We start from the raw sequence: 23,785 nt of genomic DNA, 5'->3' as shown, positions 1-23,785 counted from the left end.
GCCGACCGCGCACCGCGCGGTCGGCCGCGGGGCTTGCGCAGGTAGGCGCCCCGCCGCCGCTCGGCGCACGGCTTCGCGCGGCCCCCTGCACTTTTTTACTGCTCCCACCACTTTTTTCCGCCTTTTTACTATCATTTTTCCTGTTCCCCTCCGTGTGGGCACCAGGGGCGGGGGGTTTTCTCGTCCTCCTCCCCGCGCTGAGCGCCTCTCTCCCTCTCTCGGCAGCGCGGCGGCGGAGCGGAGCGGTGAGCGGCGGCAGCATGCGGCGGCCAGGGGATGTCTGAGGCGGGCGGTGCGGCGGCGGCCGCGCTGCCCCGGCGCCGCTCCGGAGGCATGCGGGCGGCCTGGGGCTCCGTCTGGTGCCTGTGCCTGGCGGCGGCCGTCGGCGGGATGCCGGCGGCGCGGCGAGGCGGCGGCAAGGCAGCGGCGGCGGCGAGGAGCGGCGGGCAGCCGGCAGGTAAGGGCTGCGCGACCGCGCACACACGTGCTCTGCGGGGACGGCTCCGGCCCGGCCGTGTCCTGCGGTGCGAGTCCCCGTCCCTGAGCGAGCGGATGGATGGAGACCGCCAGAGGCGGCCGTGGAGCGGGAGTTACGAACGCGGGGCCGCGGCGGTTCCACCTCGCCGTGGCTTGGGGTAGTCTCAGAGGCGCCCAGGAGGGACAAAGTGCTTTTAAGAGGATCCCTGTCTGCTAGGAGCTCTCTCCCAGCACGGCAGTGCAAGGGGCGCCCTGTGGGTAACAGCAGTTGGGAAGGAAAGATGCTTCCGTGCGCGTGTAGCGGCGCATCTTCGGCGCACATCGGGAATGCTCTGACTGCGTGCGTTCGGGTGGGGAAAAGTAAGCAAAGGTCGCTCATATCCGCATCTTGGGAGCAAAAGTGGAGTTGCGACAGCTCCGGGTAGGTACACGCTGGGTTGCAGCTGAATAAGCGGCTGTGCCTAGAAGGGAACTGCGTTTCGGGAGAGCCGGTGACGATCTCCCCTGGAGTGGCAGCACTGCAGTTGCAAGTGAAAAAAAGTTAACACGTCGGACAAAAGCTGGGCTTTGCTTTTTTTCTTCTTCTTTCCAAGTAATATACGGCGGGTTTGAAACATCGTGTCTTTCTGATCCGCCTCAGCTGCTACCTGAGTCCCTGTTTATTTTTCAAAGCTTTTTAATGGAAGGGAGCCCCCTCGCAGCCCCCTGTCCTCTGGTTTGCATGTACCCGGCAGAAAGTTTCCATTGTTCAGGAAAGGGTTTGAAGCCTGTTTGCCAAAAAAGTGACAGGGGAATAAATGGACTTCGTGGAGGTTGGGGGGTGGGGGCATTACTTTCATACCCCTTTTGGTTAAAGCTATAAATCACACCAGGGGTTGGGTTTGTTTTCAAGAAAGTCCTAATAAAACACCAGATTCTTAGTGTAACTCGTTTGGCTCATTTTTCACAGCCAAAAGAATTGATTTATGGGGCAACATCGCAGGGACTTGGTCAGAGTAGATGAGGTCGGTGTGCGGAAGGCAGCAGGCAGCCTGTGCTGGCCACAGGGGTGAGAGTGACAGAAGCGAAGTGTCCCCAGTTCTCTCTGGCTTAGCCTGAAGTGCATATTGGTGCTGTCACTTCAGGCAGTTGATCTCATGAGGGTGAGGAACAACCCCGGTGGCTGCCTCAATGGTCCCTGGGCTTCCACCCTCACCTTCAGCCCATAGCTGGGGTTGATGATGTGTTGAAGTGGTGCTAAACCCTTCCCATGCTCTAAGGTACTTTTGCAAGTTAAAGCTTTGGGACGCTGTTGGAATCGTAGCAAGTGGCTTACTTGGAGGTCGCACAGAGGGAAACGTCCCTCCAGTGACTGTGAAGTGAGAGATGGGTTGGGATTTCCAGGGAGTTCCGTGGAAATCTTCAGGACAGGCTCTCTTACCTCTCGGTCAGCTTTCTCCAAAGCAAAGGTGTCACTGTCAACCCCCACTGCCCTCCCTGGAAGTGGGATTCCTCCCTCAACCAGGAGGATTCCCGTCAACCCCAACACCTAGTGATGTCTCCAGGAGTTGCCCCATCACTGTGAGCTGTTGAAAGCTCTTGGGGACGGGGACTGTGAGGGGGGAGAGAGCTTTTCAGTGCCAGTGGCCGTCCCACCATCATCCACGTGCGTGGGGAAGCATGAAGCCAGTGCTGCTTCCCCAGCTCTGTGCCAAAGCCAGCGGCTCTGTGGCCGTGAGGGCACCCGCTGCCTGTCCGACCTGGGGGGGAAAAGGTTGTGCAAAAGAAACTGTAAAGAATATAAACCTTCAGAGCCAAGTAAAAACACATTTTACTTTTTCAGTCTTTTTGAATTGAATGGTAAAAAGCAAATTCTTTCTCCTAGTCAAATGGGCCATGGGGTATTGGCTCATTACTGAGGGTTGTTGTTCGCTGGGCTTTGCGTTTACAGTCTAAGGCCTTATTTTCCATAAAGGGGCTTGGAAGGATTTTTCCCCAGTGATCTAATTCTCCACACGGGGCTGTGAAGGCTATAACAGCTACTGCTTTGTGCCTATACTCAGCTACATAAAACACACATTGAAGGGAGGCATTCTCGAGGTATGTGTATGTTTGCTAATATGAATACTGGCTATTAGCGGAGGTGGAGGGGGTGCAGGTTTTAACATCTCCGCAGGGAGGTGTTCGGCTGTTGGCAGGAAGGAGGCAGATGGCGGGGCTGTTGCTGAATAGAAGCTAAACTAAAAACACCAGGGGCCTCATCTGGGCTGAGTTTCTCTTCTCTCCAGTTCTCGGGGCTGCTGCAGGAAGAACAATGTCAAATTTCCCCCCTCCCTCTTTTTTTTTTTTTTTTTTTTTATGAATGAAAGTAGAGAGGCGAGGCAGGATTGAATGTGTATGTCATTCAGGGGCTATGACAGAGATGATTAGGGAGGTCAGTGAACTCCTTTGCAGCCTTGAGCATGCGGTCACTCTATTCAGCAGCCACAGAATAGACATCAATATAAAAAAGCCCGTCCAATTTGCATTAGTATTCAGATAAAGATATTACTTCGTACGATTTGTGAATGTCAAGTAACGCTGGCTGTTTTCTTAGAGAGCAGCCCAACTGAAACATCAGCATTTCACTTTTAAAAACTTCTGATAACCGTCCTGTCTCCTGTAGCTGGCTTGTGTGTGTGTTTGCATATGGTATATGTGAAAAAGGCAACTTCTGGGCTCTTTAGGATTTGTGTTGCACTAGTTAGCTACTGAGGCTGTCTGAGTGCATTGAAAGAGTTGTATAGAGGGCTGCTAATGTTTGATCAGGTTTGTGCGGGAAGGGGAGGGGAGAGCTCTCCCAGTCTGTCAGGAGCAAGAATCAAAGTTTCCTTGTGCAAGGAATGAAATTGTCACCCAGAGTTAATACTACACAGGCAGTTTTTTAGCCAGAAGAACAGAACAAGCACCGTTTTGGGATTTTGCCTAAGTTTAATGGGAGGCATGTACTAATTCCTGTGACTTTTTTGCTTGGAAAGAAGTGGTGATGTGCCGGCTGAGGTGTTTTTTGTGCAGCTGATGGAAACTGGGCTCTTGTAGCTTTCCAGCGTGAGCTCAGCGAGGGGTCCAAGGTGTAGGCTACGCAGATCTGTGTCACTTTGCTTTGTGTATCTGAGCGTTTCAAAGTTCATCTGAAATTATAGGGGTATTGAAGCGAGTGCCAAATGGCGCTGGCTGTTCCTGGAGCTGGCCTTGGGGTTTATGCGTTCAAACCCTCTGCAAAGAGTCTCATATATTGATGGTGCTGCTACACCAGAAATGTTTTAGATACAGTGGGCAGCCGTGATTGATAGTTCTGACATCAAAAATTGATCCATTTGTTCTCATGAACAGCAGCAGCTAAAGAGCTAATTAAGTCTTTAATGCTGAGACTAGCATATTTTACTATATGCAGTAGAATAAGAGGACACAAGTAAGTGATGATGAAATATGGCTTCTTTAAAAAAAAAAATCTGTTTCTTACCTACCAAATAGTGAACTAGAAAGTCTGTTCCAGGGCAGAGATGGACTCAATGTATTCAATAGTAGCTGTATAACATGAAGGAAGTCTTCTACGCATACTGACAAGGGTCACTCCAATTAAATCTGAGGATTTTTTCTTTTAATTAAGACTTTATTAGCAACTGCTGAGTAGGGAATGTGATGAAAGTAAATCTGAAAATTGTGTAGCAACGTGTTGATCTGCTAATTAAATCATGCAATTAAAGTAAGCCACTCTGACTGGCACGTTAACTTTTACAACTCCCTCCAAAAAAAGCCTCACGTGCTGTTTGGGAAAGTGTACCTGTCCTGAAGCCTGACTGAACATGGGTTTTGAAATTAGGTGAACACTAAAGAACTCTTGATTATGGCATTCCCACTGTATCTAGACCATTTCCATCCAGTGGGACACAGTCTGCTGCCTGGACAAAGCTGAAATTTTTCATAAAGCTGAAGGAGGGTTCCAACCTCCCCCTTCTATAAGGCTGAAAACCAAAATGTTTTCCTTTTAAAATATGGTTAATAACAGCGAACTTTGACATCCACCTACATGCTTAAAAAGCTGTCCTTTCTGAATACTTATTCTGTACATCTGCTATTCACTTAGAGATCCTAAGAGACAGGGAATCAGCCTGGTTTCTGAGCAATTAATAAAATTTTCAGTTTATGAAAGCGTTGGATCAAGGTGTTTCTGACAGCGATCTATCACTGGCATGCAGTGCTGTGGCTGAAGGCATTTGCTGAACCTTAATTTTAGCTAAGGTTAGGGCATGGCCTGCTGGTGGCTTTTTCTGGCTGGTCATTGAAGTGTGTGGGATACAGTGCAGGAGCTTGAGTATGAGCCATCAGGCTTCATGGACAAGTGGCTGTGTTGTCATAGTTTAGATTTTGGCAATTTTTACTATATATAAGGTAGACTCATCAGGAATATAACAAATTCAGATGTTTCTACTGAAAATAGAGTTAAAATTCCCTCCCCAGTTTTTCCCAACTTGGCTGAACCTGATGTACAGATAAACAACGAATCTGGCTATTTTTATTCTGTTTCCCTGTTAGAATAGATTTCTGTCTTCTCTCTAATGTACTGCATGCTCATAACTTTTCGTATGTCCTGGGAGTTTGTCTGACTCTGAATACCTGTTTCTTCCTTTTTTTCTGACCCTTAAAAAAACATTCCAACCTTGAAATTGCCTGTTGACTCCAAGCCATTCAATAGAGTGGTTTGATGTAGCTGTTTCAGTGTTTGCCATTTCATCTCTTTTAACAGTGATCAGTGATAAACTTGATTCTACATGTACCAGACTGTATGCCAGAGAGGATGGTGACTGGTGGAAGTTTGCCTTACATTGAGGTTTTTTTCAGCAAATGGGACTCTGGTTCAGCACAGCCACTCATGGTATGTGGCAGCAGGCAGCCCAGACTGCAGGAAGAGTAAATCTGAAAGCGCCTCTATGCAAACGCTGGGCTAAAACCATGTCTGAAGGTGTATACAATGCCAAAAGCACCTTAAAATACCTTGTTACACCCTGAATTTTTTTCCTTGACCTCCTACATAGCTTATCAGTTTAGTGGTTTCCCCTCTTTTGGCTGTTTATCTGGTGATCTTGTTAAAAAAATACTTTTTCTCTGAAGTAAAGCTGACTTCCCCAGTGTCCCCTTTCTCATACACTCACAGCTCGGGTTGCCAAGTGCCATAGATATGATTTAAAGCTCTATATGTGTGAAGAAGGGCTTTTATTCCTGCAGTGAATGCTGTATTCCTGGTGTGCTTACCCCTAAAGTATCTGCTCCTTGGCTTGAATGACCAGGAAGTTTCTGTAGTATCAAAAGCAAACAAGAACTGTGAGATATGGGCTGAGTAAAACCTTTAGTAAACTTAGTAGTTAAAATGTGAAAGGTAATCAGATGTAAACCTGCCCTATTATTCTGATAGGCTATCAGGGGTGTTGCATTCAGGTGCATAGGAACTAACCAGGAGGTAGTTAAATCAATTTTTTTTTTTTTTTTTTTTTTTTTTTTGTGCAGTGACAGTCAGGTTACTCAATGTAGCAAAGCTATTTTTGAAGAATAGCAGCACAGTTAAGTAAGAAAACATTTATCCAGTAACTGCTTCAGTTTGATATATTCATCTAAAAAAGGGGCAGTATTGATTGCAGAGGTGGAGGTAGTTCTGATGTGCTGGCTTTGCTGTCTGAAATCCAGAGAGCGAGGCAAGATAATGAGTTGGTTAAATAAAAAGGTTATATTAAAACTTGGAAGTAGATGTCTTTATCACGCAGAACTGTATGCAAAACAATTGCCATGTGCTTACACGTTTAGCATCTGTGAGATTTTGGGGCTGTGCCATTTCTGCAGGTTGTGAGGGGTTAAAAGAATTAATGACTCAAGTGAGAAGGGTTCCAAGTTTTCGGGTGAGGAAAGGACGCAGCCCAGGATCGCTCTCTGGGAGCAGGCACAGCTCCACAGGCTGCCGTGTGTGCCGAAGGCTCTTGCCTGGGAACATCACAGCCCCAGGACCCCAGCACTGGTGTTCATACCAGTACACCCAGGGGTTGTACTCTGAGCTACTGAACTACCTGCCAGTGTCACGCTGACACATGGCAGCGTGTTGGTTTGGTTTTTTTCCCCCTCATTTCCTTTTCACCCAAGGAGCCAAGCTATCAGGAAGTGCCTTAACTGAGTGTGAGGCTTTTAGGGAAAGACAGTAACAGGCAATGATAGTGCACCATGGCAAGCCAGAAACCTCCAGAGGTGGCTTCCCAACTGCTGCTGTTTCATAATTGATGAAAGTGTTTGCGAGTTTATGTTCATTTAAAACTTTTGCCCTGGAAAGCGAAGTGTTTTATAGTTGTGCCTTGATTGCGGCGACCTACCTTGCGCTGTTCACAAGGAATCTCACTAAATTATTGCAGCTGATGTGGTTAAATCAGTAAAGTTTTAGAGACCAGTGCTGGGTTATAAGGATTGAACTAGTATCCAGAAGTAATGGATTTTAAGCATTTTGGAGTTGACCTGGGATTAGCTGGGTGTAGGGAAGACAGCAAAATAGCTGGGTATTGCTTAGGGGCCAAACCTTGTGGTGGTGATGTGGTGCGTGGGTGGGTTCTCACTGATGCCAAGAGGGAGGAGTGATGTAAGGTAAAAGGCAGGAAGGGGAGGACTTGACTGTCAGAGAGCTCCAAGGAGGGTGATGAGGACAAGAGCATCTCTGAGGCTCCTCTCCCAAGAGGCAGGCGGCACCTGGCTCTGTGAAAATGGGGTGCAGGCATGGTCCTTGTAGCAGGACCGTGTCCCAGGAGCCATCTGGTCCCCTGTGTTGTTGGTGGTGGCTCTGCAGAGGGGATTTACTGGGGGTTTCGCTGTGGTGTGTGGCAGAGGTCATGTGAAGCCCTGGAGGTGTTTCTGTTCCACGGGGTACTGAAGGGTAGCTGGCATCACCCTGAACTGACAGCTCATCCCCTCTTGCTCACTCCCCCTGGGGGAGGTAAAATACACATCTGTGAAGGCTTTTCTTTGGAGTAAAAAGGAGCTACGGGAGATGTCTCTGGATCCAAATGATGAGGCCAGCCTTTCTCAACCTTCTGCTTTCCCTGTCAGAAAACTGAAAAGATCCCAAGAATTGGATTTTTAATTTTATTTTGATGCTTGACAGAGCTTGTAAAGATCCCTCATAGCAAATTTGGCTCCCAGTTCGGAGGGTCATTGCTTTCTTTAGGCGTTTTGCCGTTCTCTGCTGCTTGTACTCCTTTAAAAATAATAATGAGGTCCTGATCTTGCGCCTATTGAATCCTAGGCAAAAAAAAGCCCCCATTGATTTCCAAGAGAGCAGGCTGAAGCCCTTCACAGATCGTGGTGGGAGCAGCTATTTAGCATAAGCAAAGATTGTTTGGGAAGTTTTCTAATGACCCAAACATTTTAACAAGCAGAGGAAACTGGTGAGTAAAATGGCTCCCAGTTTGAGGGTGGGGATCCCTGGAACTGGCATTCAGTGACCTCCCATTCCTCTCTAACTGGCTGTAACACAGACCTTCCCTTCCCATCTTGCTTTTTGGAGCTCCAGCATTGATGGGGGCCCACGGCAGCATCACAACCCAAATGCGAGCACCAGAGGCGGCGGCGACAGCCACCGCCCGCCTCCCCCGTGCCTCTGTAGAGAGTCCTGCATGGAGCTGAGCTGCCGTGCTGGCCACTGTCCCCTCGTGCCCCATCCTCGCTGCCATTGTATCAGTGTCGCCGGCATCAGCCCCAGCCCCACGAGCTGCGAGCAGCACAATGCGCCAGCAAAGTGTTCATAATCCCCTGCGGGGGTTTGCTGCTGAGCCTGAACCCTGCGACGCTGCACCAGACACGAGCCCGTGGAGGAGCTTTCCTGGCACTTCCTGGGCAGACAGAGCACAAGAAAAAGTTTTCCTGTAGGATTTGGGGTTTTTTGGGGGTTTTTTTATAACCCTGCTTTCATGGGCGAGACTCAAGTACAAGCAGTTGCCTCACAGCAAAATATTTCAGCAGCTTGTGCGGAGACTGTAGGGCCTGAACGAACTGGTGATTTCATTTTTGTTTAAAATTTTTTTAACTTCTCTCTGTACATTCACCCGGGAAAGCATTTTGTTTCTAGCTGGTAGCAGGATCTGTGTAAGATGAGCCAAGATGTGCCTTGGGAGATGGAGGTGTCACAGCTAAAAGTGGAGAAACCAATTGTGGTGAGAAGGTTAAGGAGTTCTGAGTGTGCCCTGACAATTAGCATGTTCAAGTGAAGATAAATCCTCCATGAGCTTGTCTTTAATTAAAAGAATGATTGGAATTAGGCATAGTACCGTCTCTCCTGATCAGTATCATGAGTATCTGTGCGAATAAAGCATTTCTGAGGAGGGAGAAAACCACCAGATTTTAATCTTCCTTTGGTAGCCGATATGTCTGCCTTTTGCAAGGGCATATTTCTCCCTGTCTTGGAGTACCCAGGCTTGTTGACAGTAAACAACTGTCACTTGGCAGTTTATGAAAGAAGAATGTTTAAGAAAACATGTCCAGTTTAAATAGCTATGTTAATAGGCTGGGGATTCATGCAGAAGTGAGGGGATCTGGTAAATGGAGGTACATAAATTAGCTGGTATTTAGAACCATGGAATCATGGAATGGTTTGGGTTGGACGGGACCTTAAATATCACCTTGTTCCAACCGCCAGTATTCACTGTGTAAGAAAAGAGCTGAATGCAGTTGGGGGGAAAAATTAAAAATACTTTTCATTTTTACAGTCAGTGTGTTATGCATGAATTCACAACTTTCTGTGAATGCATTATTTTTTTTTCCAAAGAAAATTCAGAAAGCCTCTTTCTTCCAGCTTGTGGTGGGTTGGGCCCTGGGAGGCCCCTGGGTGGGACAAGCTGCAGGGCTGGGAACCCAGTGCTCCCACTGAGTGGCCTGAATGCTGCTCCATGCTCCACAGGCAGCATTTGGACCTTGCAGCTGCCCTGCTGTGTCCTCAGCCTTTGCCTCGCAGGGGTGATCGCAAGAGGAGGCTGCAAGGAAACTTTGCCTCCTGATTTGTGAATTGATTAATTACAGAAAGGAAGAGGTGGGGTGGGGAGTGGAGGCAAAGTAAGAAACAGCAGATGGTGTCCTCTCTGCATCCCTGCCCAAAGTTGCTACAAATCCATCACCCACCTTCTTTGAGTTAAACACTGGGGATGTAGTGAGTGATGAGCGAGCGCAAAGCGTTTGTTCCAGCTCAGCCCAAAGTCATCAGTGTCAAAACGTAATGAGTGGGGGCCTGGTGTCAGGCACTTAAAATCTGTAATCAGGCATAAAAAATATGTTTCAGTCTTTCCAGGCTCCTGGTTCACCCAGCTGGGGAAGAAGAGTGTAAGCGGCTACTGGCATTAGCCTTGAAGATACTGGGTAAAACCACTCTCCTGCACCCCTAGCTGCCAACCTGGGATATCATATAAATACAGTAAATACTGTGGAGTTTAAATACAGAGTACTGTGTTACAGATACTTTCCTTCAGCCTGGAGTATCTCAGAGAGGGGCATCTTGACAGCAGCACCTTCTCTTGCCCTTGTTCCAGTTAGGGCAGAGAGCTGGAGGAGCAAATGGGAGCCCCTAGAGTTTTGACAAAAGGGTCACACTCAGTTTTCTTTTGCCTAGTGGTTCAATTAGTATTGCCATCATTTGAGCTAGGAGGTAAAGGAAACCCAAATACAAAGCCTTCTACCACAGAAATGCTTTGCGATCTGCCCAGTCAAAAAGGAAAGTAACTCCTAGAAAGTGTTAATGTAGTTGTACTGGGGCTCCAACCTGTGAATTATTTAGTGAAGGGATGAGATTTCTGCCTCTATTTTAAGTGTAGGCATGCTGGCATCTTGGGATTTGAGGAGGTAGTGGGCTTCTGCGTCACAAAAGTCTTCATGAAGGGGAGGGAAGCACAGAGGTGGCAGAGGGGTTCTCCTTTGCCCTGTCCCCCTCAGTGCAGGCACAAAAAGGGGCAGGTTTGTACCCACCACTGTGGTCTCGGTGGTGGGTCACTGCCTGGGTCTGGTGACTCCGTGCAATGCAAACCCTTCTTGTGAGGAGTCATCTGCGCGCTCCAAACAAGATCGTCTTGTGGGTGGAATGTGTTAGTTCTGGCAAAAAAAGGTCCTGAAACCTCCTCAGGTGCTTTCAAAATACATGTAAATGTTTGAACTGAGGTTTTCTCCCCCTCTGTCCCCTCCCCCCAGTGCATAGCAAATGAAGTGCAGACAAGAGGTGCAGTCTTTGCAGGAATAACTTCACCCTATGCTTGAGCCCAGCTGTTTTGGTCATGAGAAGGAGGAGTTGGAGGGGTGACTCAGGGCAGGCAAGAAGAAAAGATGACCCTGGATTAGCCACCCACCCCTGGACAGGGAGTGGAGGGGGCAGAATGCTGTATGCAGCTCTTGCTCCATTTATGGGTTATACATCAAGGGAGATTGTCCAACTTCATGTCTTCACCAGTAGTGCAGGGTGGTGGTTCATCCGACCCAAGAGAGCATGGCAGGAGCTTAGCTTTGGTGCATGACTTTCAGACAAATACAGCCCTTTGGTGGCTGCTGGGCTCAGTTTTTATGATCTATGTGTTCTACCTGCCAGAGAGAAGTGGCTGTTTTTCTCCTCCCTTGGTTTGCCTGCTGCACTGATCATCCTTGCCATCACAACAGCATCCATCTAATTCTTAGATGATTTGCACAGAGAATTTATAAGTGTTTCTGGTGGGGAAGGGAAAGGAAGAGCTGGGAAAATCAGAGTCTGAAGGAAGGGGAAGGTATCCCAAAGTGCCTGTAAAAGATCCCTGGTTCATGCAGGTAGGACCAGCCACATCCTCTTGTAGGAAGGTGGAAATAGCCCTCTGCAGAGGGTCTGCATTTCCTTACAGCAGTGCTAAAATACCTTTGTATAGAGTTATCTACCCTGCTTCTGGCATTTCTAGATCCTAACGTAGTGCAGGTTGTAGAAGATGATTATTTGGAGGCACTGCTAGAAGGCAGTGGGAGCTGAGACACGCATGACTTCCTTGAACTCTCTCTTAATTTGTAAAGTGGAGTCCAAACCCCGCTGTAATAGATACGGTTACAGGAGACCATTAAAAGGTCCCTCCTGGTGAACCTGATGCCCTGGTGCTGCTGCTGGAAATGATAAACCCCTGCATTCAGGTTGGATGGTATGTGCTGCCCTGTGTGTGTGCGCGTATGCATGGAAGCTGGTAAGTCCTGCTAATTTAGGGATTGTTTTCCGAGTCTGTTTCCTATAACCCCGTAGACTTAATACAAATAAAGAACTGACTAAGTTTCCTGTGAGAAGCGCAGAACAAATGCTAAGCGTGGGATTTGAATGCAGAAAGGTGAAAACACAAATGTATACAGAAACAGCAAGTCAAACAAGCTGAAAAAATATTGTAAGGTTGATTTAACAGAGCAGTGAACTCAAAGCTGTCTAATCCCTTTAGCAGCCTTCTTTAAAGAGGAGAAATAAAGGAATTTTTGATACTACTTTTCTTTGCCATCTCTCACAACTCTTTCTAATAATGCTGAAGGATAAGACTTGAGTTTAGCACAAGGACAAAATGTTGCACCATTAGTTAGAGATGTTTTTTAAATAACAAAATCTTCGTTTGTCATTTGCGACATTAAAGTGGATCAGGCTTCCTGAAAGGAGATTACTGTTAAATTTCTCCAACTGGGGTACCTGGCACCTAAATCTCGCTTGAGACTCTGAAATAACAAGCTTGGTTTTGAAAGATGCTGAGCCAGGTCAGGCTCTGCATTTAAATCGCTTAAGTGCTCTCAAAATCTGGCTATTCATTTTGATGCATAGATATGGACTTCTGGGCTTAATCACCAACCTTTGCATTTCAAATGTTTGACCTTTGTTTTCTTTACTAAGTATGCAGACAGAACGGCCCCCCAAATTATTATTATTTTTCCCTTTTACACAGTTGAAAATGGCCATCAGAGAAGACTTGAAGTTCTGCATCTTATTACTGAGAAATAGGGGTCTTTGAAAAATAGCATTTTATGTTACTCAGGGGAAACTTGCAAAAAGGGGAATATTTTCTTGTTTTCATTCACATAAACATGATCCATCATATATCTAAAACCCACAATCAGTTGGAAAAAAACCCACCCAAACTACCCTAAACCTTTGCCCTCTCTTAATCCCTGTACAAGAGGGGTTTTTTTTTAAGATGTGCTTTTCTCCCCCCTGAAATAAAGGCAATTGATAGGCTCATAAACAAATACCAAACATTAAGTCCTAATCTCCATATAGAGGAGCCTGACCCTTTTTATGGAGAGAGAGAGTAGAGGGAGGAAACGGGCCAGGAGTTTGAGGTTTAATGCTTATTAAAGTTTTAGTGGGTGGGAAAATGCAATCAATAAATTTTGTTTAATGCCTCAAAACTGGTGTAAGTTTTCACTAGCTACACTGGAGAGTAGTTTTCATTTTGAAACTAGGACACTCGTAGTTGGAATGACAATTAATGTGGAGTGAATATGGTCCCAGTTGGAAGCCGATTTTTTTGAATAACATGAGAACTCCCCCCACCTCCCCGCCTTGGCTCCGAAGTGGGGTAGCTTCCGTTTTTAATTAGCAAACCCAGCAAAATTTAGCTCATTGTGTCTTTCTGCTGCTTTGGCCTAGTGGATAGCTTGGATTTCTCCATCTTGCTGTCTTGAGGCTCTTCTCTTTATTTTTTTTCCTTCAGTTTTGGTGCGGGAAGGAAAGGGGGGCTTCAGGATACTTAGGATTAAAGTCATTGTTTGGGGATATTTGCAGCCAGCTGCCTGCATTAAATGAAGATTAGAGGAGTGCACATTAAAAGTGCAAGGGAAATGCAGAGGACCTGGGATTTGGGAGCTGCATAGCTGTGAATCGAAGGGGAAAGGTTGGGGCTTTATGGCAATTTTTTTCTGATGCCATGTGATCTTAAAGCCCACTTCAGAAAGCATCACAAGTACCAGAAAAGCATCACAAGTAGCTTCCAGGGCAAAGATGGCTTGGGAATTGTAAAGGGAACAGGAGCATTTGCATTCCTTAAAAAGTTCCTCTGAGGTAAACCTAAACTTTTGGGCCTGGTGAACTTCTGTATTTCTTAAAAATTCATCTGCAAGAGCACTTGAAAGGTGGTGAAGTTTTGATAGAACTGACCAAGTAGCTGAAATCCCACTCTGGAGGTCAAAACTCCAGCAGTAATGAATTTTTGGAGGCTTTTTCAGAAGGAAATGGAGGTATAGAGAAAGAGCCCAGGAAAAAATAACTCAGAAGAATCATTCAGCAGCATGTGCTTAGTCTTTTAAGTAATTATAAGAAAGTTTAAAAATATTTCCAAAGATACAGCTGCTCTCCTTTTCCTATGCTTTGTGGAGCAGTCATTTGTGTAAGCTGTGTCCTTGTAGCAAACTTTGCTAATTGCTTGGGGTGTGTCACCTACAAAACCCCTCCAGGTAACCCGGTCCAGCGAAGTAGAAGGGATGCTGTGGTGCACTGATGCTGAAGAGCACGGGTTTGCTCAGGGCCTCCACAGTTCAGCAGAAGCAAGTTCTGCTCCAATGGAGTCTGGGGCAAGTTTTGCCCAATCTGCTGGGATGCTGGGAAGCCTCATTCTGTGCCTCAGTTTACATAGCTGCTGCCACGGGCTTTGAAAGGGCTTATGGTAGTTGCTTGCTTGCTGAAATGATGAGAGTGTTTTGGACTTCCTCAGGCATGTAGGGCAGGAATGTAGAACATCAGCCGCTTTGTGGTGGGATCTGTCTGTCAGCATCAAGCTGAGATGCCCCTGCTGTGCTGAGCAAAAGCTGAGGCCAAGTTGGCCACGTTCTTCAGAGGCAGCAAGAAGCAGACACCAAGAGGATGACAACACAGTCTGTTGTGCTCCCCCAGAGATCAGCCCCATGAGTGTCCCATCACTCTGCCTTGAGCAGGGAGTGGTCTGGGTTGACCACGTTTGGCCACTGCGGTTGAGTGAGGTTGTCTGTGTGACCTGTGGGCAAAACAGCTGCAAGGATGTGCCAGGCTGAGACTGATGTCATCCCCACCGTGAGCATGGGCTGCTGAGAACTGACACGGCTCATTGCTGCCCTCTGTGAGGAAAGCACAAAGACTCTGGCACCTGGGAGAGCAGGAGCCATCTGCATGGGCATCCTTGAGCAGGAGCCAGGAGCTTTCACAGCCTGGGGACCTCAGCATGCCCATGCTGCCTCCCATCCGCTGCTCCCTGTCTTTGGGGACCATTGATGAAGTGGAGACATTTCAATATCAGTTCTTTTATTTCTGTTAAAAAAACAATCTAATGCAGAACTCTGAGCTAACTAGATACATATGAGTGGTGGTTGCTTCCCTGTTTTCAGTGGGGAACCAACTGTTTGATTGTACAATCTGGCCAGATTTTAAGGAAAACTCTCCATCGCTGCCTGTTGCTTTAAGCCAGCGAGCCCCAGCTGAAGGCTGTCCTTGGGACCAGTTCTGGGCTCTCAGCAGCAACCAAAGCTTTGTGCCTCTTGGAGGGGTTTACATTCCCATCATTTTAGGTGTAGCCAGGAGACCCCTTTGATATGTTCCCTGGTGGGTGTTTTTGTCCTCCTCAGGACTTCCAAGTGTCAGAGGGAAATCCTCCTGGCCAAAGTGTTTTTGTAACTATTTTAGCTTTGTGATAATTTATTTCTTTAAACTATCTGTGCCTGAATTGGGTGATCTAAGAAAACAGTCCATTAAAAGGAGGATACTGTAGAGTCCTGATGAATCCTGTTTTCTACTTGGCCGATGGAACAGAAAGCTAATTGCCAGTAGTAAATCCATTCAAAGGAGGGCTGGAGGGAGGGAGAAAAGCTAATATTCCTCCTTGAATGCCGTTTAATCTCTGAAACCTTTCATGCAGATGTAAATTAGGATTTGCACAACAGAGTCAACAGTTGCTTAGTAGATAAGGCAGATTTGCAACATCTGCTTTTTCCATTCTGGAAGCTCTTCCAAAGTCACTGTTGGGGATAGCCAAACTAAACAGTAGAGGTTTTTTTACTCTTTTCCATAATCTCTTGTTTATAAAGAAAGCTGCATATGACAGAATTAAACCTGGTTATTGTTCTGCTAATTCCGTAGGAAAAAAGTTTGCTTTTCTCCTGAAACAGATCTAAGAAAACCCCCACGGGGTGGTAATACAGTGCAGTTACTTGTTAATGTCTTTGGAAGAAATGTTGCCTGGTAACAATTGCATAGGCCACTGCAGTGGTAATACAGTATAAACAGTCTACTTTGCATTATTATTATTAGAAAAGCTGTTTTAAGCTGCTCCAGAACTGCCTCCTCCCAAGCAAACACTTGCAATATAGGAAAGATAAAGTGGTACCTTTGGGTGACCTGGTCTAGGGGAAGATGTCCTTGCCCATGGCAGGGGTGTTGGAATGAGATAATATTTAAGGTCCCTTCCAATGCAAACCATTCTGTGGTTCTTTGATTCTGTGAAATAATGGAGGCAAACCCTTTCCAGATGTGATTGTCTAAAGACATATTTTTATATCACAGTTTAGACTTCTACAGATATAGATATTTTATTTTTGGAATATTTTATTTCTGGGTGCAAGCCCCACTGAGCAGGGGAGATAACCCAGCAAAAACACCGCTTTGGGAGGCAATACTGCTTCAGCAAAGCATCCTGTGCTGCTGTGATTGCCAGAGTGAGCCCCTTCTTCCCAGGATGACTGCAGCCTGACACTGGGAAGTGTGGTGCAGGAGGGGTCTTGACCTTAGAAGGGGAGAGGAGTGGGGGGGAAAGTGAAAACAGAATATTTTGTATAATAATTTTTATTTTATAAAGAAAATATAATAGAAAATACATAATATACACAAAACACTTTATATAATATCATGTATGTATTTGATATATTGCATTTTGCTGTGCCAGGCTGGTGAGGTGCCTTTTGGGGTGGCAGGGCCATAGCCAGACAGGGATGTTCCACCTCTGGCACTGTCACATCTGTGCAGAAAGGAGGGGAAGCCATGCCCTGCATAAAGTACTTCCAAAAAAATACAGATATATAAAAAATACCCCATCAGCTCCCTGCAGAGCAGTTGCGGGTATGCAAGGACTGCACCGCTCCCTCGATCTTATCTGCCCTGAGAAGGCAGGTTCCTGGGGAAACAGGTGATCCCACGATCTTATCATGCCCACCTCTCACAGGGGCTGCAGTGCTGCAGGGCCTGGGGCTGGTCTGGTGGTTTTCAATATTTCCCCGGGGCCCATCTGCCTCTCTGGGAGGAGGCAGAGGGAATGGGGATGTGGGTTCTTTCGGGGAGGTGACACTGGGGCCACTTGTCACATTTCCTGGCTACTTTTTGGATTTAGATGAATGAACAATTTTTGGCAAGAAAAGTGTTTTATTTCCCTGCTGGGAAGTTAGCTCTGCGAAGTGCAGAAGTCCCAAGGTGAGGTGAGGAAGTGACTCCATCCCAGGAACAGCCTCACAGGTATTGTGAAAAACACCTGAATATTATTTGCTGGGTGAATAATACTGTCAGCCTCTGTTAACACAGGCAGGACACTTATTTCGAATAAACCAGGGCTAAATGCACGGGACACAGTGCTGGTCTGAGCCTGGAGATAGTGTACATGCTCTTTACCAGCATGGCTATGTTCGTCCCACTAATGCTGGAGGTTTCCATACACCTCCAGCAGTTACTCACCAGCTCACTGGCTGAGACCATGATCCCCCTGGGAATGGGATAACAAACTCAACAGGAAAAAGCTCTGGCATGGCTGTTGCTCTGTGATCCTATAATGTATCCTGTCACGGTGGATTTGGTGCAATAAAATACATAGAACAAGAAACGATTTCAGATTAACCTGGAGAGAGAAATGTGTGGAGCGCTGCTGTCTCTGTGCTTGTTAACATGCCAAATACAGCTTGTTCAGCTTGAAAAAGGAAAAATACGATCTGCTTAGAATTGAGCCTTAGTCCATTCCAGCACCAGGCTGTGAAGCACTCCTGGAAAGCCTCTTGGGGATTGCCAGGGTTCAGGGTGGGGTGAGGAATCTCTTGCTGGTGGTACTGAAAGTGGTGTGCCTCAAATGCTCTGTGGGGGGAGTGCCAATGTGATTTGTGTGGTTTGAGTTGTGTGGTGGGTGTTCCCCTGCTGCAGGATGCCCACTGAAGGAAAAGGATGATGATGATGATGATGGGGGATGCGTGCACCCCACCAGAGCAGTTCCTCAGGGGACTCCTAAACACTTTGATGTTTGAAAAAGTAGGGTTGTGGGAAGTTATTCCAGGGGGAAAATCGCAGGTGAAGAGAAACTGCCTGGAGCCAGAACCCAGCACCCTGTGAGGTGACATAGTACCCTGGGGCTCCCTCACCCCTGACTGTGGGCCTTTGCTGCCCAGGAGCAGTCCCCAGAAGAATCTGTAAATAGTCCCTGGCACCCAGGAGGGCACCAGGCAGGCTCTAGGTTGGCTTGGATTTTTTGGGGGGCCATAAACAGCCCAGGAATAGCCCACCAGCCTCCAGGGATAGCCCACCACCCTCCACCTCGTCCTTGTCCTTTCGTGCCTGAAAAATAAATAACTTGAGAGCTGCATGCATTAAAACCAAAATAAAATATTTCCAGGCTCAGCCAGAAACAAGTATTGATGTCTAAGAGGAGCAGACAGCTGATGGAAATACTGACACACTTAAGCACTTGGAGCTGTGAACCACATAGAAAGTGAATTTATTGCTGGGATGAGCCAAGCAGCTACAGAGATGAAGTATCTTATCCTTATAAATGAATACATACAAAAGCATTTCAGCGTTGCTGGGCCAACTGCTCCTCATTGGGGAAGGTGTTTCCCAGCCAGTTGCTGCCTTTTTGCTGCTCTGAACAGCTTAAAAATGGTCTCTTTCTCTGTAGTATATTTGCTATTAACAGTGATGATGCTGCAAGTGCTGATCTCTATCACATGTGTCTCTTGGTGATTCTCAAGCCATTAGTGCTTTGGTTAAACTAATAATTGGTTGAATTTTAGTCATACCTTGGGAGCCCACAACCCAGATTGCCTCTTTCTCTGGAGCAACCCGTTAAAGCTGCGAATGTGTTAATCCCTCCTCTGCTGGCAAGCAGCAGAGTGGGCTCCTGTAATCCCTACATGAGTTAACTCCCTGGTAATTTATACCTGAGTGTCAGTCATGGTTTAACCCCAGCTGGGAACTCAGCTCCACACTGCAGCTTGCTTACCCCATCTCGGAGGGTGGAGGAGAGAATCAGAGGAGTAAAAGTGAGAAAACTTATGGGTTGAGATAAAGACATTTTAATAGGAGAAGCAAAGGCTGTACACACAAGCAAAGCAGAACAAGGGATTTTATTTCACCACTTCCCAAGGGCATCCCCAGGACAGCTGGGCTCCATCACACAGTGACTGGGGAAGACAAATGCCATCACTCCAGACAACTCCTCCTTCTTCTCCCAGTTTTATTGCAGATGTCATATGGTCTGGAATATTCCTTGGGTCAGCTGGGCTCAGCTGTCCTGGCTGTGTCCCCTCCCATTTTTTTATGGCTGGATAGTTGGCATCAGAGGGGGCAACTTCACGTCTCCTTCCTGTCTTGGTGTCTCTAGTTGAAAAGGTGTTGGAAACTTGCAGCTGGAAGGCAGGAAGGAGCTGCTGGATGCTGGCCACCCTGTGAGAGATGGGAGCTTTGGTTCTCTGCTTTAAACTCCTGCTGTTTTAAGCATGGAAATGAGACTGTCTCTGCTTTCAGATTTATCTGTGTACTTGAGGTCTATATAAGGAATGAGAGCAAAAATTGGTTCTCCAAGGTCACAGATGGCCAAAGTGCTTAAAAGCATTTGAGTGCCTATTTAAATACTTGTGGAGGTCTCCAGCTTGGGTCCTATTTATTTTTTAAGCCATAAGCGTTTAAACAAAAGTTTGAAAAACAGTTTACAGAAGTGAGATTAAGACCATTAGTAGCATTCCCCTTTTAATTCACCACTATGTCTTTCCAGTATTATTCCCAGTCAGTAGGAAAAAAGTCACTAGAACCAAACTTTGCATCACAATATCTGCTGGAGACCGACTGGGGAGGCTGAGGGTAGAGGTGCCAAAATAAAGTTGTCAGAAACAAGAGATGCTGCTTCATTCCACAGAAGAAGCTTGAGACCCCAGTCCATCTGCTGAGTCTTACTTTCCTCTTCCTTCCAGCATTCCCTGTATACATTTTATAAAAATTCTTTGTTGCTTTGTCATTAACTGCGGTTCATTATGGTTTTCAAAAAAGAGGTATTTCCTTTCAAATGGCTAACTGGTACAGTTTGGCCTGTGCTTAGTCTGAGCTTGTTCCTGTTCAGTAGGTTTATAATACAAAACCCAAAATATACAAGTGTTGATCATTTGGCAAACAGCTTTGGTAGAACTGTGTTTGGTGTGGAGGGGTTTTACAGTTGTATAGGGCTTGTTTTCCAGTAGATTAAATTAGCAAGAGGTTCCATCAGAGTTAGACCAGTAGTCAGTCTTGCAAGTCCAAAGCTGTCCACAGGGCTTTTAAATTTGAAGCCAAAGTTGGTACCAGTGAAAAAATCCTCATAGTTTAGAACAAGGAAGAAAAAACACTTGAATAGTTAAACTAGAATATTTCTGAACCAGATCTTCCCCAAGGATATATCCCAGTTGGGAAGAGACCATGGGTGAACACTCAAATGTTGCAATGAGTGCTGGTCTGATAGCAAGGAAATGCTGGATGGAGCTCAGTCTTTTTTTTTTTTATTTACTAGAAGTATATGCTTTCAGGGAAAATTTTTATTAAAAGGGAGAAAAACCCAACACCCTAAACCTTTGACTGCACGAACACCACAACATTCTGGCCAAACCATAAAATATTTGAGTTGGAATTGCTACCAGGGTATGAGGAAAGGCTCTTTGTAATCCCAATGAGTGTGGGCTTTGCCTCCTGTGAGACAGTACCTCCCATGAAATACCACCTTTTCAGGCTCCCAGAATCCTTTCTTTCTACCCTGCCAAGGCGATTGACAGCAACATTTTTAGATTTTAAATCTTTGCATTTATACAAGAATAAAAACATGCATGACAAGAAGAGAAAAGAAATACATTTTTCTCTTACAGCCTGCTCCAACTCTTTCACCTCAAGGCAAAAGAGCAGCCTGGAGCCAATGCTACATCCTCAGGTATTTGGAGCTGCTGTACTTGCATTGGTTTCACAGTGTAGTCATAATCTATGAATATGTCTTTGATTCTGCACTTTTGTTGCACAGAGAATAACTTCAGCAGGAAGCTAGTGGTGGTTTCATTTATTTTAGCTATTCCAACCTGCATCTTCTGTCCAGCCTTCCACCTGTTTCCTTCGGCCCACAGACGTTGCCTGTGGGTCACCCAGAGTCACTTACAAAATTTGGTTTATCCCCAGTTCTGCTCCTTATATCCTGTCCTTGCTGGGTCCTGTAGGGTTTGTGGACAGACTCACAGGAATAAACAAAGGGAGGTCCAGAAACTGAACTGTGAACTTGTCAGCTCACAGTTACTTCTGCCACATCACCCCTCACCCACAGCAGTGAGTGTTGCAATGACCTTTCTAGAGGCCTGTGCTGTTTTTTGTGATGCACCTGGTGGGGTGCCCATGTTTTGGTTGCTACAGGGTCGAAGCCATCCTTGTAGATCAGCCAGAGACCTGACTGCTTTTGCACAGCTACCTGCCTGTGGCAGGCAAGGGAAAGGTCTGGGCACCTGGAAGCATCAGTAGAGCAAATATGAGATATGTTTCTTTTTTAAGCACCCTTTCTGTCTGTGACACTTGCTCTTATTTATTCATCTCCATTTCTTCTCCCCTTTGCAGAATACTTGAGGAGCGAGACCGCCTTTCTGGAAGAGTTGGTGTTTGGAAATGGAGATACCATTGAACTTTCCTGTAACACCCAAGGCTCTTCTGTGTCTGTTTTCTGGTTTAAAGATGGTATTGGAATTGCACCTACCAACAGAACTCATATTGGACAAAAACTGTTGAAGATAATCAATGTGTCATATGATGACTCGGGGCTGTACAGTTGCAAGCCAAGGCATTCCAATGAGGTCCTGGGAAACTTTACAGTCAGAGTTACAGGTATGTGCAGAAATACAGCTGTTTCAGTGATTTTCTTTTTTTTTTTTTTTCTTTTTGCCCTTTCACATGTTCAGCACAGCTGGTGGTTTGTGGTGTTTGTCTGTCCATGGAAGGTCTGTACCTCCCTGGTAACTCCTGACAGTGATTAGACTGGCAAAACAAACCAACTGAAGAATGCTTGCATGTCCATACCAAATGTTGAAGCTTGATGTTAATACTGAGAGAGACTTAGAAAGGATGCTAGTCAGATTAAACCTCAAATCACCCTTAACACTCAAATAGATGCAATGCTACCTTAGAAGTCTTTTGTGAGTGAGTGAACTGTGGCTCAGGGGGGTTAAATGACGCTTTCCGTTTTATGTGACAAATCAGTGGCAAAATTGCATGTAAAAGCTGGAGGTTCCTGAAGACTGTTTCTCTGTTGTAGCTGATAAATCTCTGCCCTCCATCACAGTTATCCCAAATTGCTAGCTTGTTTTAGAGGTAGCTTATCCATAAACTGTGTATATCCAAAATATGTGCTTCATTGAAGTTACTTATTGGGATTCATACATTGCAAACAAGTGCTGTGTTAGCAAAGTACTTGCTGTCATTTGCTTGGCCATATTTTTTGTGATGAGGACAATAGAGCAGAACAGCTAAAAGCTGTCCAACCCTGGATCACTAGACATAGAGTGCCAGAGAAATCTGTTGTTTCCAGATAGCTAACCACCAACACAAAGGTCATCTTCATGATTTCAGGCTGATGCATGGTAGATGGATACTCGTCGCTGTGAGCAGATAGAAAACCTCCTCATCACAGATTAAAAGCCTGCATTTTCTGGAGAATTGGACACTTGTGGATCTCAGGTTTTGAAAACTTTCATTTGCCCTTGTACTGTTGGAGATTTTCAGCAGTCCTTGAATAGTAGGTCCTTCCTCCAGAAGTTGAGTTCCCTCAAAAAGTAAGAGTCTCTGTCTGAAAACCAAACACAGAGATGTTTGTGATTGTGAATCACATCCACTCCATAAAGAGCTTTCTTGTGCCAGCAGTAGGATTTTGTGTGAGAGAGAACCATCATGAGAATAAAAGCTCGTTTCAGTAAGCCTTCAGCAACATCTGCTTTTTATTGAATGTTACTGGAGATTGCTGTGAATGCTTCAAGGTCATATCAATTAAATGGTTAAAGAAGTGTTTGGCCCTTGAAAGACTTTCTTTAACTAGGTACGATTATTGGACCTATCCAGCAAACCACAGGTTGTTAGAAATGTTACTCTCTCTTTTTTTTCTAAGTGACATGAAAATGCTTTTGAGTTCAAGGGGCAGCAGGGAGGCAGGAGAGGGCAGCTGGTTACATGCTCAAATGAAACAGCTGCCAGCCTCAAAAGTTTGTAAAGTGAGAAATTGTTTTTAATAGTGGAAGTACTGATAATCCTCTGCTTTTAAAAAGTTTAAGCCCCTGTATTTTTCCTCTTTGCTAATAATAGCTAATAACAGCTTAAGAACTAGCGAGTAACCTGAACCTGCTTTCTGACAACATTATGAGTCTTTGATTCTATTAGCCCACTGTCATTACCACCAAAATGCTGGTAATGTGGGAGACTCCTTTTTAGCTGTCAGCAGCACTTGTTTTTAAACTTTGAAGCCCTGCTTTACATGGCAATAGTGGTGCCTCTCATATACTCAGATATTGCTTCATAATTAGTATTGATTGCTTGGCGTGGCACTGCAGAGATGAGATTGTATTTGGAGATTCGTGGTTTGTGTCCCCAATTCTTAAAGGTAACGCCAGCAATTAGCTCAGGTATCTGGTCAGGTGTTTATGTGGATGTCTGATGTTTGGGGCTGGCGTTATTCTCTTAACTCTCTGTGTTAAACTGGTGTAAAGCTGTACTAACAAACTGGAATTGCTCTGATCTGTGTTCTTAAGTGAGCAAAACTAGGCTAGATGTATTTGGAATAGCTGATCCACACGTAAGTTCCATTTTGAGAGATGCTTCCAGGTCTTAGGAAGGATAGGATATTAGGATTTCATGACTTTCCTACACAGAGCCATGAGATTTGAGTCTGGAACAAACTGACAGTTCTGCAGCAACTCTCACTGTGCACAGGGGGATGTTTGATGTTGGAAGCAGAGCAAGTAGATGCTGGAGCTGGCATTCAAGGGCTGAGAGCCAGGCTGATTAATAGCAGGGTTTGATCTCTTTAAAATGCCTCACTTGACAGACAAGGGCTTG

The 23,785-nt window shown here is 45.8% G+C and overlaps 1 protein-coding gene across 6 annotated transcripts in view; it reads left to right on the top strand.

Annotated features, from left to right (window-relative positions):
* Positions 1 to 261: 261 nt before the first annotated feature.
* Positions 262 to 23,785, top strand: part of FGFR3 (fibroblast growth factor receptor 3) — a 55,199-nt gene continuing 31,675 nt past the window's right edge. For 4 of the 6 annotated variants that reach the window (XM_042052996.1, XM_042052994.1, XM_042052993.1 and 1 more), the window contains exons 1-2: positions 262 to 457; positions 21,305 to 21,568. In XM_042052996.1, the coding sequence (XP_041908930.1) occupies positions 277 to 457; positions 21,305 to 21,568 (445 nt within the window). In that variant the 5' untranslated portion in view covers positions 262 to 276. The remainder of the gene's footprint in view (positions 458 to 21,304; positions 21,569 to 23,785) is intronic. The other 2 variants (XM_042052995.1, XM_042052997.1) reach the window with 2 other exon arrangements.

This window comes from Corvus kubaryi, unplaced genomic scaffold (assembly GCF_017639235.1).
Source record: "Corvus kubaryi isolate FWS band 111438036 unplaced genomic scaffold, C.kubaryi_AGA036_p1.0 split1-131, whole genome shotgun sequence".
NCBI lineage: Eukaryota > Metazoa > Chordata > Aves > Passeriformes > Corvidae > Corvus > Corvus kubaryi.
The sequence above is the reverse complement of the archived record's forward strand: the minus strand, read 5'-3'. Positions and strand labels throughout refer to the sequence as shown.